This window comes from Corvus moneduloides, chromosome 8 (genome assembly GCF_009650955.1).
Source record: "Corvus moneduloides isolate bCorMon1 chromosome 8, bCorMon1.pri, whole genome shotgun sequence".
NCBI classification, from domain to species: Eukaryota; Metazoa; Chordata; class Aves; order Passeriformes; family Corvidae; genus Corvus; species Corvus moneduloides.
The window spans coordinates 2,117,111-2,135,628 of NC_045483.1; the positions used below are offsets into that span (position 1 = coordinate 2,117,111).

The following is an 18,518-nucleotide window of genomic DNA, read 5'->3' on the forward strand; positions in this document are numbered from 1 at the left end:
ATAAACACAGAGGATTTTAAGTCAGGCCTAAGAGCTGTGCAGACGTTTGATGCCCAGGCTGAATTTTCTGTTTCTGCATCTAAGAAGCCCCCAGCCTTGAGGACAAATTACCTGTAAAAGGTCCTAAAAATTGTATCTCCAAACCACATCAACCAGAGAGGACGAACCTTAGAAATGAACTCGTAAGACAGCATTAATTACATTCTTAAAACCAAAAACCCACACCAGTCCCCAATTGTTTACAAGTTTAATGACTTAGAAATCGCATTTTTCAATACAAGCTTTGATTTTTTTTTAAAAAAAAAACTTATCAAAAATTCAGCATCATAGTTCTGCTAATACAACTGCAATTTTTTAAAAAGAATATTTACAGAACTCCAATGAAAAATAAAACTTAAGCAGAGGAAAATTTCAGTAGAAAATAGCTTCAGCTGGCAGTAATATGGCTTCCTGATTGCTGAATTGATCAACAGGAAAAGGGAGAGAAATACTGGCATAACAAAATGTATTTCCTGTTTGCAGCTTTGCACAAGCACCCCATGGTTTAGGAACCACCACACATTGGCAAAGCTACTAAAAAAATATCTACCTTCTATCTGTAAACACATTAAGAAATATACTTTGTAAAGCAACCATAGAATTATCAAAAATCTGAGCTTAAAATCTGAGTGCAAATCAATTCACATTAAAAAAACCCCCTGTAATTGGAATTACTGAATTGATTTAAAAACTGGTTCTGGGACTCCTATTTCTGTGTTCTTCTGCTGGACCTTGTCTTCCTGTCCATCCCTCCAGTGCTCTGAGCTGCCCTTGCATCCTCTTCTCCAAGTTCTTTAGTTTTGTTTCTTCTTCCTTTTTGTAGGGATCCATTTTCATCACTCCCTATTTGCACATGGAAAAATGTCAATTTGTATCATCAATCAAACATTTCCCACAAAATTCCATCTTCACCTACATTGTTTTGACAGGAAATGTCCCCAATGACAACATTCCAAAGATTACATCTCTGAATTCAACAAACCAGATACCAACCCCACACTTCTGCACATCCAATATCCTTTAAGTTGGATCCCTGAGGATTTACAGCTATTTCTGAAAGTAGGTTAACATTAATGAGAGCACCAAAACCAATTAGCGGCCATTTGAGCTAAAATTCCTTCCACTGATATATAAACCTAAAACAGAACCAACACCAAAGTTCTGCAAAAATGAAAACAGAGGAAGTTTTAGGGCAGGAAATTCCTCACTGTGTAGCCCTAAAGAGTTGCTGTCATTTCTACTTCAAGGCATTCATTTGATAATATTTTCTAATTGGGAGTTTTTAAGTCAAGCTGAAAATTCCAGGGAATATTTCAGGTGGCCAGCAGGACCAGGGCAGTGATGGTCGCCCATCCTGGGCACTGGGGAGGCACCTCCAGTGCAGTGTCCAGTTTGGGTCCCTCACTTCAGGAAGGACATGGAGGGGCTGGAGCATGTCCAGAGATGGGAATGGAGCTGGGATCTTGGATCTTTTCCAGCCTAAAAGATCCCATCATTCTGTGCTCTCCATCAGCAGCCCCCCGAGTTCTGCACACATCACTCTTGTACCTACACATAACTCAGCCACCCTTAGAAAAGAGAAAGCCAATCCTTGCCTCACCTGATTTTAATCTCTTGGGTGCCACATCCTCTGCTGGCAGCTGGCATTTCCTTCTGCGAGAAGGGGGGGCTGCCTGTGGAGCAGGCTCACCCTCCCGGCCTTTTTCAGACTGATTCTCTTCAGAGCCAGTGGATGTCCCACTCAAATCCTGAGTTTCCAGAGTGCTTCCATTTTCTGGCAAGTCACTGCTTTTACGGAGAGAAGTAGAAGTAGCTGCCTCTAAGGTGAATTCCACCTTCCTCCTGTTATTCCTCAGTTGCCTTGTTCTTCCCTGGCATGGATTATTCTGTGGAGATGCATCTTCACTTTCTTTAAGAATCCTCTTCTGACCTCTGCCTCTGGGCAGGTTGGGTTTTCCCCTAAGAGAAGTGGAAGTTGTTTCTTCACAAGTAGAAGAAGTTGTTTTCTTCCTGCCCACTCTGGATGGATTTTCTTTTGCAGGTGGAGCTACTTCCACAAGTTTACTTTGTTCTTCAGGAATTCCATCCTTACCATCTTCTGGCAAACCTTGACATGAGGTGGGGCTAAGAGCCAGTGAAGTGGTTGCTTGCCTTGAGCCCCCTTCTGAAAGATCCCTGTTTTCTTGGGAAAGAGAATTGTCCAAACTCCGTTTTGCTTCCCTACTGTTATTTTTCCTACCACTTTGTTTTGACAGGCCCTGTTTTCCCTGAACAGAGGGGGCAATTTCTTTCCTTCTGCCTCTTCTCAGTTGATTTTCTTTTCCAGGTGGATCACAAGTTTCTAAGGGAACATTTTGCTCTTCTTTGGGAGCTTCTTCATCACCTGCCGGCAAACCGCGTTTCCCTCGAAGAGAGATGGAATTGGCTGTGCGTGATGCCAGAGCAGTTTCTTTCCTTCTGCCCCTTCCTGGTGGCTTCTCCTTTGCACAGGACACTGCTTCCAAAGGCACACTTTGTTCTTCATGAGTACCCTCATCTTTAGTCTCCAACAAGCCACATTTTCTCTGGAGAGGAGCTGAACTTTTTGCCTCTGCTGCTGGATCCATCTTTTTCCTCCTGTCCCTTGCTGATGTATTCACTTTTGCCTGCACAGTTTTATTCCCCAGAGCTGGATTTTCATCTTCTCTCTCTGCCATCTTTTTACCATCCCCTTGCAGCACCCCACGCCTCGTTCTGACAGAAGGAGATCTGGTCTGTGACGCTGCAGCCACCTCGCATCTCCTCCCCCGTCGCGGTGGATTGTCTTCTGTTGAAGAGGGAGCAGCTTCCAAAGCTGATTCCTGCTCCTGTACAGCCTCATCTTTGCTATGGTCTGCACTTAATGTTTGTTTTTCCACAAAGGTAGGACTAGCTATCTGTGGCATGGAATCAAGTTGCTTTCTCCTGCCCCTCCTTACCTGTGAAGGAGGACTTTCAGAATTCTCATGTTGATTACCTTTGTCAGTCATCCCTTCATCTTCCTCAGGTAAACTTTTTCCTTCAACCACTTTGGAACTGCTTTCTTCAAGCTGAAAATTAACTTTTTTACCTCTTCCTCTTCGACACATCACTGCATTTCTTTGTGCTGGATTCTCCTGCACGATTTCAGTTTGCTTTGCTTTAATTATTCCCCGTTCATTTCTCGTCCTCCTTTGAGCAGGACTGGCACTGCCTGCAGCAGGGACTGCTGTGGCACCTGGGCTGGGCTGGTCCTTCCTGGCTTGGCCTGCATTGACACAAACAGAGCCCAAGGAACTCTGGAGAGAAGATTCATCCACTTCTGCTTCTGAGTTAAATTTGGGAGGAATTGGTTTTAGGCTGTTCACATTTTCAGTAAGTTCATCAGCTTTTTGCTCCAAAGAGTCTTTTTTGCCTCTTCTGTTTCTAGCCCTGTTTGTTTCCAAGTTCTGAGCACTGACTGGCATTTTGTTTGTCTCTGCAGAAGGTGACTCTGCCTTTAATCTTCGAGCTGCCTCTGTTGTATTTTCCTGAGCATTTTCTGTTTCACATCCCTGAGAGCCTTTCATCTCATTTTTCACGTGGGATTGTGTTTCAGCATCAGTTTCAGCTGATGTTTCCTCAGTTTTCTGAGGTGTATTTTCAAGCGCGACCCCACGAGCATCTGCTTTCATTTCAGCTGAGTGCTTTCTGTTTCTAGTACTTCTAAAAGATTTAACTCTTGTCTCTGTTGCCTTTAGTTCAAGTTTAGTGCCATTTTCAGATTTTTGTGCTGTGACAGCCTCAGGAGCTTTGTCACAAGTCTGTTCCTGTCTTTGTGTAACTTTTGGGGATGGGTCTTTACGAAGCTTTCTGGTTGCTCCATGAAGTTCTGCTGGAGAAGCTGCTTTACCTTGGTCATTCCTTGGTTGCCTCCCTTTTTTAGGTGGTTGCCTCCCTCTTTTGGGTGGAATCACTGGTTCTGTGTTCTCTGCTCCTCTGCGCTTCCTCCTCGGTGACAGGAGCACTTCTTCACTGTCCTCTATCCCACTGTCATTAGCTTTGCTATCAGGTTCATTGGAACCTGTTTGCAGCTGACAAATTTCATTCTGAATGTTTCCAGGGTCTGTCTTTGTGCCTGGATCACCTTCAGTTTCTGACACATCACAGATGCCACAGTCCTGCAGATCCTGTTTGGTATCTGCAGCTGCTTTTTGTAGCACTGAAGAATCTTCAACACAAGACTCAAGATTTCTGTTCAGATGTTTTGACTCCTTCGCCTCTTTCCTTTTACCTCTACCCGGTCTCTGAGCAGCTCCAGGTGGTTCTACAGATGCAACAATGTCAAGCCCTTCCCAATCAGGGTGCTTTGGAACAACTTCTTGTATGCAATGTTTTGTCTTCCTTCCTCTTCCCTTATTTTCAGGTGTGATCACTCTCATCTCCTCCTGGGTATCAGGACTCCATAATTCCTTTAAATTCACACCATTTTCACACAGCTTTTCTGTAGCAGGAGGCAGAGCCTTCCTTGGTCTGCCCCTTCTTGGTCTCTGGGCAGGCTGCTCTTCACCAGTTGAGTCCTTCTGTTGAAAACCTTCGCCTTGGGAAACTTTTCCTTTCTTTTCTAGAACAGGGTAAAGAGCACAAACAAAAATTAGAAATTACTGTGCCTGATCAAAGTATTTGTGAGTTTCCATTTTCCTGAGAGAGGCATCTTGCTCAAACAAGCCAAAAAACATCCTAATTTAGAAAGGAAGAAATACTTAACCAATTCCTAGATTAAAGGCCAGGCTTCTGAAGTTGTTTAATTTATTTGGGAGGACAAGGGGAAAGGAAAAAGGGATCTTAGCTCAGGAAGTAGCTGGGCTCACTGACAGAGCTTTAAACTGGATTTGAACTTCATGGTAGCATTCATGACTTCGTATATTCATTATTCCTCTAAGCAAAGTATTTGTACTTACCATGTTTATGACCAGAATTAGAACCAGGAAGTGTAATTTCTTCCTGAGAATCCATAGCATTTACTGGTCTGACCTAAGGGAATAAACAACAACTAATAAATGGATGAACTTATTGGAGCCAACCAACACCAGATGAATGTACACCAGTATTTATAAAAATTCTTGTCAAATCCTTTTCATTACAAATGAAATCAATTAGTCTTATAACTATATCCATTTATCTGACAGAAGCACACAAACATAGCAAACTTAATTCTTGCCATCTAGAGTGAAAGAGAACAAACACTGTGGAGAAGCATCTAAACAACTGCTCAGAGGGAATTTAGGGTATTGAAGAGAAATTGAGTGTTCTGTAGTGTTTTATTGTAGTTCTAAGCACTAAACCCAGCGATACTCAGCATTTTACCCATGGAATATGAAAATCAAAACCACTTTTTCAGTGATAAATGATACTGGGAGTGATGGCAGCACACCTCCACTGAAGATCACGATTCTTCTCACAATAAAAACCAGCACCAGAATGAACCAGGCTGGGCACAGACATCACCAAACCTGACCCACTGGATGGAGAGCCTGACTTTTCCTACCTGTAATGATCACAGTGGAATGGTGAATGAGATGCCGGGAATGCCACTATTTATAGTAAGCCTGTTTTTAATGCCACTAGGCTGGTGATTCTTTAAACAATCTTAAAACACTCATTCGTGACAGATCCCTTCAAATAGATACATTTTAACACACACAAATGCACCTGTCCTAGAAAATGTTGCAAGATACAAGATGTCATACTAGGAAGTCTGGATTTATTTCAAGCACAGGTTTCAAAGTCTAAAAAACATCCCTTCCAAAAGTTAAAATGTTTTACCTTCATTTCCTCTGGGGTACCAAACATTTCTGTCACTCCAGCATAGTCCACTTCAGAATCAGCAGATTTCTGCCTGGGTTCTGCCATGAGCCTTTGCAGCCCCACAAAATCCTCAACTGGTTGATATTTCTCTTTAGGAGACTTCATTAATCTGCTAATTCCAAACATGTTTTCTATGGGCTCAGTTTTCTCCTTTGGCGTCTGGAAAATGCGGCTGATCCCAACCATGTCCTCCACGGGCTGGGATTTCAGCTTTCGGGCCCTCTTGGTTGAAGTCACACCTGGCACACCTTTTATGGCTTCCCTGCTCTCTGCTGGAGTCTCCAGCAACCTCTGCAAGGCAATTTCATCTGAGGCTGGTTCCAACTCTTGCTGTGGGGTCCTCATGAGATGCCTGATGCCTGACAAAGCCTCTACAGGCTCCAATTTCTGATCTGGGGTCTTCAAGAGCTGTCTGATGCCTGACAAAGCCTCTACAGGCTCCAATTTCTGATCTGGGGTCTTCAAGAGCTGTCTGATGCCTGACAAAGCCTCTACAGGCTCCAATTTCTGATCTGGGGTCTTCAAGAGCTGTCTGATGCCTGACAAAGCCTCTACAGGCTCCAATTTCTGATCTGGGGTCTTCAAGAGCTGTCTGATGCCTGACAAAGCCTCTACAGGCTCCAATTTCTGATCTGGGGTCTTCAAGAGCTGTCTGATGCCTGACAAAGCCTCTACAGGCTTCGTCTTCTGCTTTGGGGTCTTCATGAGCCTCTTGATACCTGACAAAGCCTCTACAGGCTTTGTCTTCTGCTTTGGGGTCTTCATGAGCCTCTTGATACCTGACAAAGCCTCTACAGGCTTTGTCTTCTGCTTTGGGGTCTTCATGAGCCTCTTGATACCTGACAAAGCCTCTACAGGCTTTGTCTTCTGCTTTGGGGTCTTCATGAGCCTCTTGATACCTGACAAAACCTCTCCCGGTTCTGACCTTTGCACGGGGGTCCTTAAAATCTTCCTTTTGCCTGACATGACCTCAACTGGCTCCAACTCCTGCTTTGGAGTCCTCCTTTTACTTCCTGATTTCACCAGAGATGGTGGTTTTTCTGGAATTACTGCCAAACTATCCACATCATCTTCATGCATAGCTTTTCTTTTTTCAGGAGTTTTTGTGGCTATTTCATCAAACACGGATGGAGATGACTCCTCTCTCAGAAAGTGGAATATGCCTGAACTCTCTTGCTTCTGTTCTGAAGCATCTGAATTATTTAATGGTGACACCATCATCTCTCCTGAAATAAGCAGTAGATTTATGTCATTTGGAAAATAAATTAAGCAGAAAATCCTGTAGAATCAAAAATCTACTCAAATACAATCTTCTAAAAACCAAAATCCAAACACGTGCATGGGTTTGCTGCCATGTCTGAAACAACACTTCAACAGTTTGAAGTTTCACACCAAATAAAATGAATGATAAATTATCCTACTCAGAAGTTAACTACAACATTTTCTTCTAATACCTCATAAATTTCAATGGTTCCTTTCATGGGTTACTGGCTGCTTCACCTCAGTTAAGTCTGCCTAGGCTGAGATTGCTGCTAACCCAAAATATACCTAAACATTCCTTTTTTTAAACCTACCAGATTCCTCAGGAGTGTGCAAGTCAGAAATGTCCCCTGCAGCACACAGTGGTGTGAACTCAGCATTCTGAGCAGCAGCCAAAGATAATGTTCTTCCATCCTGATTTTTCGGAGTTTGAAACATTTCAGGCACTCCTAGAAATTGTATTTGGAGAAATGAGCACATGTTTTGACAAAAGAACTGCACAGCTGGCAGAGTGAGCAGACTTTAAGATCTCACCTGTGAAGCTTTCATCCATATCCATGCTGAGCTTCAGCATGGGATTTTTTACCACTTTAGGGATGTGTCCAGCAGATCTGATTGTGGTGGAATAAGCTCTACCTACAACTATAGTAGCAGGTGACTCTGCATGACCCGTGCTGAAGTTATCTTTTATTTTCTTCTCTGGAGTCTGCAGAGGTAAAGGAAAAAGAAAATAAAGAGTTATTAACCCAAGATTCTTCTTGCTGGAAGAGGTGGCCAAGCTCCTTCCACCATTTATCACTAGTCCTGGTTCACTGGGAGGTTCCAGATGACTGGAGGATGTCCAGTGCTAAGAAGGGTTGGAAGGCCCAGCCAGCCTGAGATTAGGAAAGGAAAGGCAGGTCCTGCCTGATTTCTATGATCAGAGGTTGGACTCCATGATATTGGAGGTCTTTTCCAACCTTAAAAATTTCATGATTCCTTTTGTACAAATCTCCATTTCCCACATGCTGTGAGAGACATCAACCCCCATTTTATACCACAACAGGAGCTTCCAGCTTCTCTATCAAAATCCACCCAAGCTGTTTGGTGGTCATGCAAGAAAATAAAACAAAGAAAGACAAAAAAGGATACCTTTGGTGGGTGGTTTATCCTCTTCAAGGGTCTTCCTTTACGGACACTTTTTTTAGCAATCTTTGACTGTGGTCTTGCAACTCCCAATTTTACCACTTCAGCCCAAGATTTTGCAACTAGAAGCAAATGAGAAAAAACCACTTCAACTCTCAGCTGTGTAAATGGAAGTTGGCAATTTTATTTCTTTATGGCTCCCATACATCTTCTGCAGTCTGCCAGAGGAAAGTGTTTGTTATTATCTGACAACACCTAAAGTGTTCTCTGAAATATTTTCAATTCGAAAACCCAGTTTCACCTTAAATTTAAGAAGAGTACAAGTACCCAGTGTGGCTTTCCACACCAAAACAATGAGCTTCACACAGGGTCAAACACAGCTCAGATCCTACAACTGAACTCTGACCCAGTTCCTTCCTTCCTCTTTTGTAAGGAACTCATTTTTCCCAACAGAAACTCGCCATGAGCCTTTCAGCCTTGTTTATTACAGATGAGCTTTCCTCTGGTGAGATTTAACTTAAGAGAAATTGTTTCCAAGTGAAGTTTCTTTCACCACTTCCTGAGGAATTTCAGTCAGGAAAACTATTTATTTATCCTGCATTTAGATCTACACAGACTTCCCATAATTTTTCTTGTATCACCTTCTCCTTGTGGCACACTCCCAAAATTCCTGAAACAAGGTTACCTTCATCACAGCATCATTCTGTACACAGCAGTGGGAGCAGGGGATTACAGCTGTGGAATAAATGAAGCTGGAAGTTGTAGGACACCTGCCTTGTTTACTTCAGAAAAAAATTTATCAAAACACAAGGATTATATAAATGATTTTTTAAAGTAGAGATAAAAAGGGGAATGCTGTTCCTAAAGAAAAGGATGTTATTACTCTCTTGTCAGAATTGCTATGTCAGTCTGTAAATAAAAAGAACTTTGAAAAGCTGACATTGCCAGGATGTGCAAGATGCAGAGAAAAATGCCAAGCGTCCAGGAAATTATCTGGAAAAGCACTGGAAACAGAGTTTTATTTTGGATCTGAAATTTTAAGAGCTGTGATGTTCTTTTCATGTTACTGAAGGAACTGATGCAGTGATATTAAAAAGCACATTACAAAGAGGTGGTGAGAAATGGAGTGCCATCAATATTTGTCAACAGCTCTGCTGCCATTAAAATGAACAGAATAATAAAAAGCAATAAAAATTCCTGGGTGAATGGTAAATTTGACTTTGTCAAACTGATTTCACTGATGAAAACAGGTGACAAATACACCCTACCTAAAAGTTTATTCAAAATTCAAAACTCAGAGAACCAGAGCTCCCCTATTACAGTTTCCAATGCTGTCAAAACTATTTCAAATCAGTGCTCAACACCGAGAATTCTGAAGATTTGAAAGTAACACCCAGTTATGATCTTATTTTTTATTTCTATCCATTATGTACCACTGTGAGTTGTTAAACTCAGTCCAGTTCCCAGACAAAGGTTGTGAGCCTTGTATAAAAATAAGGTACGAAGTGAAGCTGCCTTGCTATAAAATGTTACATTTTGGAAAACAAAATGGATGTGATAAACATGGCTTGGTTTAAGACTACTTGAACTTGACAGATATTAAAGATCATGACTCTAAACTTGCAAAGAGAATGCTAATTTTACCTTTTTTCAATGTCTGAACTTTAAGATTCGTGTTTAAATGAGTTTATAGATGCTTTAATAAACCTGCTTTATGAATGAGAAAATGCAACACTTTGCACTTCCAAGAAGCCCAGCAGACTTCAGAAGATTCACTAATTATTTGGTGCATAACAAAAAGGCCTTCTCCAGTTTGGTTCCTGTATTTTAAAGCGTGAAAGTGAATATTAAAAATTATCTGTTGAAACCAACCTAATAAATTGGCACTGGAGGCACCACTTCTCCTCTTGGCAGTGATAACAGCCACAGCTCCACCTCTGCTCTTCATGGCAGTGCCCTTCAAACCCAGCTGGGCACTTCTGTTTGACTTGGTGGGTGTCACTGTCGCAAAGGCTTTGGCATCCTGGGCAGCAGGACAAGATTTCAGTGTTTTCCCTTGGACACCACTTCTCTCCTTTGGATCCACATCTTCAGCACCAGCATCCTTCTCCTCTGCAATTGGGAATGGTGTGGGGGGCTGGGAGATGGAGAAACGCCCTTTCCTGAAAGGGGCTGGAGAGCCTGAAGGAACTTTGGGTGTTGCCTTCCCTGAGGGAGAGAATGAGGCACCTGGAGACTGCTGGGCTGGGGAATTTTTGGGTGACCTTTTTTCTTCCTGGTAAAAAAAAAAATTAGACATTAGTGAATGGAGGATATTTCCTTCTTTCTAATGAAGTGATCTGTCCAGGGGAACCCTGCCTGAGACCGGGATTATTTTACTCTTTTCAGGAATGATACAGGAAATGATTCCTAAACTGTTGATCAAGTTTGGGGCTAAGTTTGGCAGGAGGGTTTACCTTCCTTTTGATCCTCACACTTTCCCATCCTTACCATTCATCCATCCCCAGCCACCAATTAAATCATTTTATGTCAAATTTAGATTCAGATTGATTGATTTTTAATTTTTAGTCTGTTTTTTCCTCGTGTGTTTTACCCATCCATTAAGTAGCAGAGTGACCTCACCAATGAATTTTGTGACACTTTCACCTTAAAATAAACCTGGTTTTGCTGATGCCTTTGCTGTTGATTCTTTGAGCATCCCAAATCACTCATGAGTGACACCAGCATGCATCACACAAGATTTACTACTCATTTTGAATTAATAAATAATAGAATAAATACATATAATAGAATTTATAAATTCTGATCACAGTAATGGACTCAGCAACTTGATTGCTCGTAACATTTACCTGATCTACCAAGTGCTTCAACCCCTGAGCCTTTTTGAGCACAGCCCGAGGAGAGTTTCCGTAGGGTAAACTCTGCCTGGCAGGGAGAGCTCCTCTTTTCAAGGGAGAGTTGGGAGGCAAACTTTTATCAAAGAGTTCTGGACTCAGATGACCACCAAAAGACACTCTTTTTCTTTTTCCCGAAGTTTGAGGGAGCATCTCACCACTCCTCCTCTTCTGAGGGATTCTTTTTGTCTTGCCTGAAAAGAACAATTAAAAATATTTTTTACATTATCTAAGAAACCAAGGCAGCATTTTAAGCCTTCCTTCTGCATTTCAAAGTTGGAAACAAACCCAAAGAAACTTACCTTAAAGAGAAACAGATTCAATCCAGGACATTTTATACATATTGTGTATTGTTATGGTCAAATGTAACTCCATGATAAATATTTCACAATTAGTGTCAGCAACTGGTTCTGCATTTTATCCCAGTGGAAGAATTTTTAGGAAAGTGTTACAGCATTTCTCTAATATCAAAAACAAGGCAGGGGATCCAATGTATTTACCTGAATCTTCTCCATTCAAGAGGCCAGGAGTTTTAGTTTCTGAGCCAGGCTCAGTGACTTTGAGCTCAGCAGCACTTCCAGACCTTCTCTTGGCTGATGGTCTCCGAGGTGTTGCAGCACTGGCATCTTCCAAATCCTGGTTTTGGTGATACCCCTCCACGCCCAGCTCTGCTGGAGTTCCACTGGCTTTTCTGCTTGAATCATGATGTTCCTGACCAGCATTTGTCTCCAGTGCTGTTTCAGTCAGCATTCCAGAGGTCCTTGGCCTCCCCCTTTTCCTTCCAGAGCCAGGTGTCTGAGCAGCAGGAGATGCCATTATCCCTTCTGAAGCTCGTGCCTCTGAATGGACACTTTTGTCCAAGAAATTTTTACTTTGCCTGCTGTTTCTTCTGGGACTCTTGGAATTAGAGAGAGAGGCAGAGTTATCCAGGTTTGCCTGATCCCAGATTTCTTTCAGCACTTCTTGGACAGGTTTTCCTGGTGTTTGTTGTTTGCTGTTTCGTCTTTGCTTTAAGCATTTGTCTTCTGGCAAAGGCAGTTGTGTGCTATCAATTCTGCACACTGAATCTTCCTCTGGAGCTCCAGCTGGGATTTCTGGAAGAGACTTCAATTTCAAGGACCCACGCCGTGGGGTTCTTGGAGTCTCTGAATTTCCAGGATTCATTCCACTGGCTTCTTTGGGAGGTGACACAAACAGAGACCGAGGACTCTTCCTCCTGGGCGTTGGTGTGGACAGCACACATTTACCTCCTTCAGCAGCGCTGGGGGTGGGCGGTGTGGGGCTGCATATTGTCCCTTTAGCTGGACAATCCAACCTTTCTATGGAGCACTGCTGCAGTGAAACCAGGGAATTCCTGTGGTTCTCCTTGCTGGGTTTGGGTGTAACAGCAGAATGTTTGCATCTGCCTGGTGTCCCTAATTCCTTAGGATCCTGCAAAGGACTCTGACTGGTATCTCCTGGCACCACCTTTGAAATGGGAGTTCGAGGACTCCTGGTAAAACTCTTTCTAGGAGTTCTTCCTACAGCTGACAGCTGCTTATTAAATCCTGAGCTGTTTCCTTCTTCTCTTCTTACAATTGTACATTCTTCAATATCTTCCCTTCTGCCTGTTTCCTTTCCTTTAGTCAGGCCACCCAGATCAGAAAGATGACTCAGGGATGAAATGGGAGCATTTGGTTCTGGCAGAACACTCCCAGGGTCTCCTTTTGCAGCTTGTTGAGAGGCACTTCCCCTGTGCAGAGGTTTTTCCACTTTCAGCTCATTCTTCAGGTTTTCATAGAGTTTACTAAAGGGGGACACTTCATTTTGCTTTTTAAGAACATGATGTACTCTCCGTGAAGATTTGGGTGTTCGGAGTTTGACGGGGAAAGCTTCAGGAAGATTTTCCTCTGGAGTTCGTTTATTTTCATTGGCATTTTTCTCTTCACACTCAGCATTATCTACACAGTAAGCAAAACAAAACAAAAATACAGACGCAGAGTTACTTCAAAATGGTAGAACTACACATATAAGTTCCATAAATACAGATTAAAAATTCCTTCTTTTCCCTCCCAAGATGGTCAACCAGGATCTACTGAAATGGAACACTTGGAAGCAGCCTGGGCTTTTTGCATTGGAACAAAAATCTGTCAGAAATGATAATAAAGAACCTTCTCTGAAACTGAGGATTATTTAAGATAAGAAGGATGAGAAGGTGAAGCCCTGGCATTTAACCAGTCTATGAGTTATAATCATCCAGAATATAGCAGTTCTGGATTTTTCTGGTTCTACAGGAAACAGCTCCTGTAAACAATTATTTCAGTATCTACCAGGTACCTCCAAAATTACACTTGTTTCAATTTTTTATTAGGGAAGAATGCATGAGAGAATGCAGTATTTGCTCAAAAAAGGTGTAGCTGTAGGTCAGCAGAGAAGTTCAAGTTAAATTTTAATGACAGAGGTGAATTCACATCTGTCATGATGAGATCTAAGCGTGATGCAGTAATTGCTGACATAGCAAGGTGTTCTCAGATTGAAAAGTCTTAAAATGCCTTTTTTTCCCTCCTTTAACCTTGTTTGAATTCTTAAGCTAAGCAAAAACGCAGTTAAGGGGACAAAAGCAAACAAAGTCCCCAGAGAAGAGGAACCAACCTGAAGCATCAAGACTTTTAGCTCCTGAAGTTTGTTTGTGTAATAATTCCACTCCTGCCACCTGCTGAACATGAAGAACCTGTAAATTTGTACAACATTACAGCAGAGCAACAAAGATTTTACAGTTTAGCTTTCAATTCTACATTAAAAAAACTACTTATGAGAGACCATGCATTGTCCCTAAACTGGCATTAAAGTATTCAAATTAAATCCTTGAACTTTGCAATAGTTAACATTGAGTAATACATTTGAGACTCTAAAGAGGAGAGGTTGATCTTGTTTTATCATTTAAATTCTGAGCTGTCAAAGCAGCTGTAAAATCAGAATAAAAACACTTGAATCTCCCCTTCTTACCAGACCCAGTGGAAGATTTATAGCTCTATCTGTATTAGTAACATCATGAATTATTAATTGTCTTTTACCAAAACCAGACAAATTTTTGACTAAAATTTAGACTAAAAATTACTAAATTTTGAAGAGTATTTATCTGAAGGAGTTTATTTGTATTTTAGACAGAAAGGCACTTCAGGGCTGAAAAACTACCCCTAAGAAGAAAACAGAACAAGGAAATAAAAAGCCATATCACTACTACCAATGTATTGGTAAAGAAAATGCCCACAGCCACCAATTTACCTGCAGAGTTTCATCTTTTGGAGACCTGGAACGCCTCTTTTTCAGAGTTGATTGCAGAGGATATTCAAACCTGAAAGAAATATTTTAAAATACTATTTTTTGTCAAATAGTTGATGACTTAAATTCCTGTTATTAAGAGAAATGACCTAGGAATAGTTGTCCCTTCCCAACAATGCACACATCTCAATTTGAAAGGCTTTAGCAACTTAAAACCACTTTCAATTTCTCCCTAAAACTGACAACTCTTGAAACAAAATCAGAATTATCTCTCTAGACAGTTCTATCTTTATTTACCGTAATGTAATATAAGTGATAAAAAGATATCTTTAAGCAATCCTGCCTTCTCATGAAGGCCTGTAAGACTATATGAACTAAACTTCATTAATTTACACTCTAGAATCAAATAATTAAAGTGTGGTCCTGGCACCCACCTGAAAGAACGATCAATAATGGTTAACACATCTCCGTGCTTCAGAAGAACAGGCTGCTCAAAGCAAGCCCCATTCAGCTGCGTGGGGTTTACTGTGCTTAAATTAGTCAGGACTGCCTAAAAATCAAACAAAGAGTTCAGTGACTGCCGAGATGCACCAAGGCAATGCATATTTCACTAAAACATGAGCATCTCACCTCCTTGTTCTCATTTATCTCAATTTTGCAGTGCTCATTGGACACCCACGGCAGCCGCATGCGGATGTCACATTCTGTTTTCCTGGGGAGAAACACAAGTTCAGTTTCACACAAAACACAGGGAAATCTGCTGTAGAATTAGGGAATTTCCCAACATTTTAGTTAATAATGGTACAGCAGCATAATTTCTCAAATTTGAAGAAAATCCCTAATGCTTTTGATTTGCTGTTGGTCTTATCACTTATCACTTTTATTCCCTTCCCCACATTTCCTGTGGCCAGAAATTTAAAAGTCAATCAATAAACAGAAGTAGTTCTGGCAAGGAAAGGACAAGTAATAAAATAAAGTTCAGCTTTCTACTGTAACATCAACCTTAATCCAGTCTCACCTTCCCTCCCTCTTCACACCATTCCTCCATTAACATTTATTTTTGTAAATAAGCATTAAAAGACCTGATCTGCAGGAAAATACTCATTATTTCAAAGTATGCAAGCAAATTCTCACCTTCCAAATAAACATGAAGTTGAGGTGAGTGGAAAAACAATTCCATCAGTCCCATTCCTTTTAATGACAACGATTTCCCCATAGCGTGGCATCTTCAAATATAAAGACCCTTACCTATAAAAAACATGCAGATTACTCATCCTAATTTGGTTTACATGCTTACAAGAGTAAATCAATGTAAGTTTTTATGTTTTATTTTTGTTCCAGAGATGAGATATTTCCCAATGGGCAGCAGAAGAATCTCGGTGCTGTTTACATGTGTTTGTTTCCCTGTGTAGAAAACTGGGAATATGTTTATATAAATTGTTAGACTACTCACAGGTATTCAGGAGATTTTTGCTACCCATCAGAACCTTGGAAAGGTTCAGGAGCAACACAGATTATATTTTGTCCCGTAAGCAATTTAAAAACTCATTCCTCCTCAGCTAAATCCGAATCTTTCAATCTCTTACCTAGACGGAAATTTTCAGATTTAGATTTAAAATAGAGACCAAATGACTGCAGTTGTGTGCTCCAGGAAAAGCAGGGAATAGTGTCATCAGCTCCCAGGAGCACTGGCAGGAACAGCTGGGAAGAGGCTGGAAATCGGGAAATTGCTGATCTCTGTCGCGATGGGCTGCGACAGAGCTGAGAGGGAAGCAAGTGCAGATCTCTGCGTGCACAGATCGCGGCACAAGGAGAAACAGCACTGGACTGGCGTAAGAACCCCAAAGCCACAGCACAACCGATGCACCTTTTATATATTTCCATGTAACGCATTACTTAATGTATAAATGCGATTGCCACAAGCGAGCCTTAAGGAAGCATCTTTATAAACACTATATTTGAAAGCAGCAAGGTAAAAACAACGGAATTAAAAGCAGTTAAGAGAGACCCTTATGGAATGTTTGGGTCGGTTTCATGCGATAAACACTTGTTGACAACAGGACACAACTTTGGGGCGAACCCGGCAGTCCCTTCGGCTTTTAGGGAACGCAAATAAATACTCGGTGTCCCGTACCGAGAGTTCCCCGTCCAGGCAGCCACCAACTCCTACAAGCCAAAAAAGGCACATGAGCTGCAGATGCCGAAGTTTATAAGCAAGGGCTCCGGGCGGTCACGGCACAGGTAAACACCGGGTGAGAGCGGGGCAACAGCCACCACGGCAGGGGCAAGAGCCATCATGGGGGGGGTAGGTGGCCACCGAGGGGAAGATGTCAGGCGGCCCAACTCCTCCCCGCGGCCCCCCTCACCCCAAAGCCGCATCCCCCCGGCCCTGCTCCCCTCACCCGCTCGCCCACCCGTACCTGGATCTGTCAGAGCCCTGAGGGGCCCCGTGCGGCGGCGTCCGACGCGCCCCCCCCCGCGCTCCCGGCACGGCGCGACGCCGACTGAGCCCTTCCCGCGCGCGCGCGCCGGCCCCCGAGACCTCGCACTGAACGCCCCATTCCCCTCCCCACCACGGCTGTATTCCTCCGCCAGGCACCGAAACGGAACCCCCCGGGAGCCGCGCAGACAGACGGACAGGAGCGGCAGCCGCCGCCCGCGCCTGCCGGCAGCAGCCGTGGCTGAGGGACAGCACCGAGCCCTTCTGGCCGCGACAAGCGGCACCGGACAGAGGGACTCTTTTAGCTTTACCCCGTGCCGGATCGGCGGAAGGAGAAACGAACGCACCTAGGTTGCTTCGTTGACCGTTGAACATTCGAAAAGGAGCGCGGCGGCTTCTGATTGGCGGAGGGGGCGGCGCGCGACGCGCAGCGGAGCCAATGAGAAGCGGCGAGGGCGGTTTGAGTTCAAACGGAGGCGCCGCCCCCCGGAGCCGCTCGCGCCTCAGGCGCCGCCCGGGGCGGGGCGGAGCCACCGCGGAGCCCCCCGGGCCCTCATGGCAGGGGCGGGCCCGGACACGGATTCCTGACCGAGCCTGTGCCTGAGCATGGATCTGTACCTGTGCCCCAGCCTAAACCTGTACTTGTGCCCGAACCTGAACCAGTATATGAACCCGTGCTTGTAGCCGTACCTCTGTCCATACCTGCACATGAACCTGGACCTATATCTGTACCTGTGCATAAAGCTGTCCTGTACCTGTGCCTGAATCTGTACCTGAGCTAATACCTGAATCTGTACCTGAACCTGAACTTGTACCTCAACCTTTACCCATTCCTGTGCCTGTATCTGTACCTGTGCCTGTACCTGAATCTCTACCTGTACCTGTGCCCATACCTGTGCCTGAACCTCTATCTATATCTGTATCTGAACCTATACCCAAACCTGTGCCTATATCTGAACCTATACCCAAACCTGTGCCTATATCTGAACCTAAACCTGGATCTGTACCTGAACCTAAACCTGTACCTGGATCTGTACCTGAACCTAAACCTGTACCTGGATCTGTACTTGAACCTAAACCTGAACCTAAGCCTGGATCTGTACCTGAACCTAAACCTGAACCTGTTCCCAAACCTGAACCTGTCTGGGCTTATTCGGCCCCTCTGTGAGGGAGGGGGATTTGCAGGGCTCAGCTGCTCCCAAATTTGCACCTCTGCAGATCAGCAAAAAGTGCCCAGAATCAGTTTATATCAATTCAGCTTCACTTATAAAGTGAAGTGTTATAAATTTAAGCATCTGTGTTTAATCAGATTAAAATACTACTAGCCACAAAAATACTATTAACCACGAAAATAAGGGGTTTAAAGAGAGGGGGAAAATAAAGGGAGCAAGGATGGGAGGGGGTGAGCAGCAGTAAAAGTTAAATTAGTATTTTAAGTCCATTTTAATTAGCAAATTAGTTACCTTCATTTAGCTATAAAACTGATCCCCATCACTGCTCCCAAACAGGAATTCATTACTGAGACTTGAATTTGAGGATCTCTGAGGCCGAACATCAAGAATCAACATGAACATTGTGTTGCTCTGTGTTTGAAGATAGAAGAAAAAAAACTTTAAAAAACGAAACAAAACAAAACAATGCATTACTGAGATATG

General features: G+C 43.0%; 1 protein-coding gene across 8 annotated transcripts; it reads right to left on the reverse strand.

Annotated features, from left to right (window-relative positions):
- Positions 1-230: 230 nt before the first annotated feature.
- On the reverse strand, positions 231-17,253 carry MKI67 (marker of proliferation Ki-67). Of its 8 annotated transcripts, none has more exons than XM_032116592.1 (16): positions 16,844-16,925; positions 15,558-15,671; positions 15,054-15,135; positions 14,858-14,973; positions 14,427-14,496; positions 13,794-13,854; positions 11,663-13,102; positions 11,118-11,356; positions 10,141-10,543; positions 8,275-8,390; positions 7,678-7,849; positions 7,458-7,592; positions 5,842-7,109; positions 4,977-5,049; positions 1,640-4,639; positions 231-882 (listed from the first exon to the last, which is right to left on the reverse strand). In XM_032116592.1, exons 2-16 carry the CDS (start codon positions 15,647-15,649, stop codon positions 746-748), a joined length of 7,404 nt encoding a protein of 2,467 aa, XP_031972483.1. In that variant the 5' UTR covers positions 15,650-15,671; positions 16,844-16,925; the 3' UTR covers positions 231-745. The 8 variants fall into 8 exon arrangements, with proteins under 8 accessions (XP_031972483.1, XP_031972482.1, XP_031972481.1 ...); XM_032116591.1 differs by having other exon boundaries at positions 13,794-13,857; XM_032116590.1 differs by having other exon boundaries at positions 13,794-13,872.
- Between the last annotated feature and the right edge of the window lie 1,265 nt (positions 17,254-18,518).

Excerpts from the sequence above, each read along its gene's own strand:
- MKI67 (XM_032116584.1), bottom strand. The coding sequence starts at position 17,238 with ATGTTCAACGGTCAACGAAGCAACCTAGGTGCGTTCGTTTCTCCTTCC. Across the intron at positions 14,497-16,843 it reads CAGGGCTCTGACAGATCCAG|GTTTGAATATCCTCTGCAAT; the intron begins GTACGGGTGGGC and ends TATTTCTTTCAG. Across the intron at positions 13,873-14,426 it reads CAAAAGATGAAACTCTGCAG|GTTCTTCATGTTCAGCAGGT; the intron begins GTAAATTGGTGG and ends ACAAATTTACAG.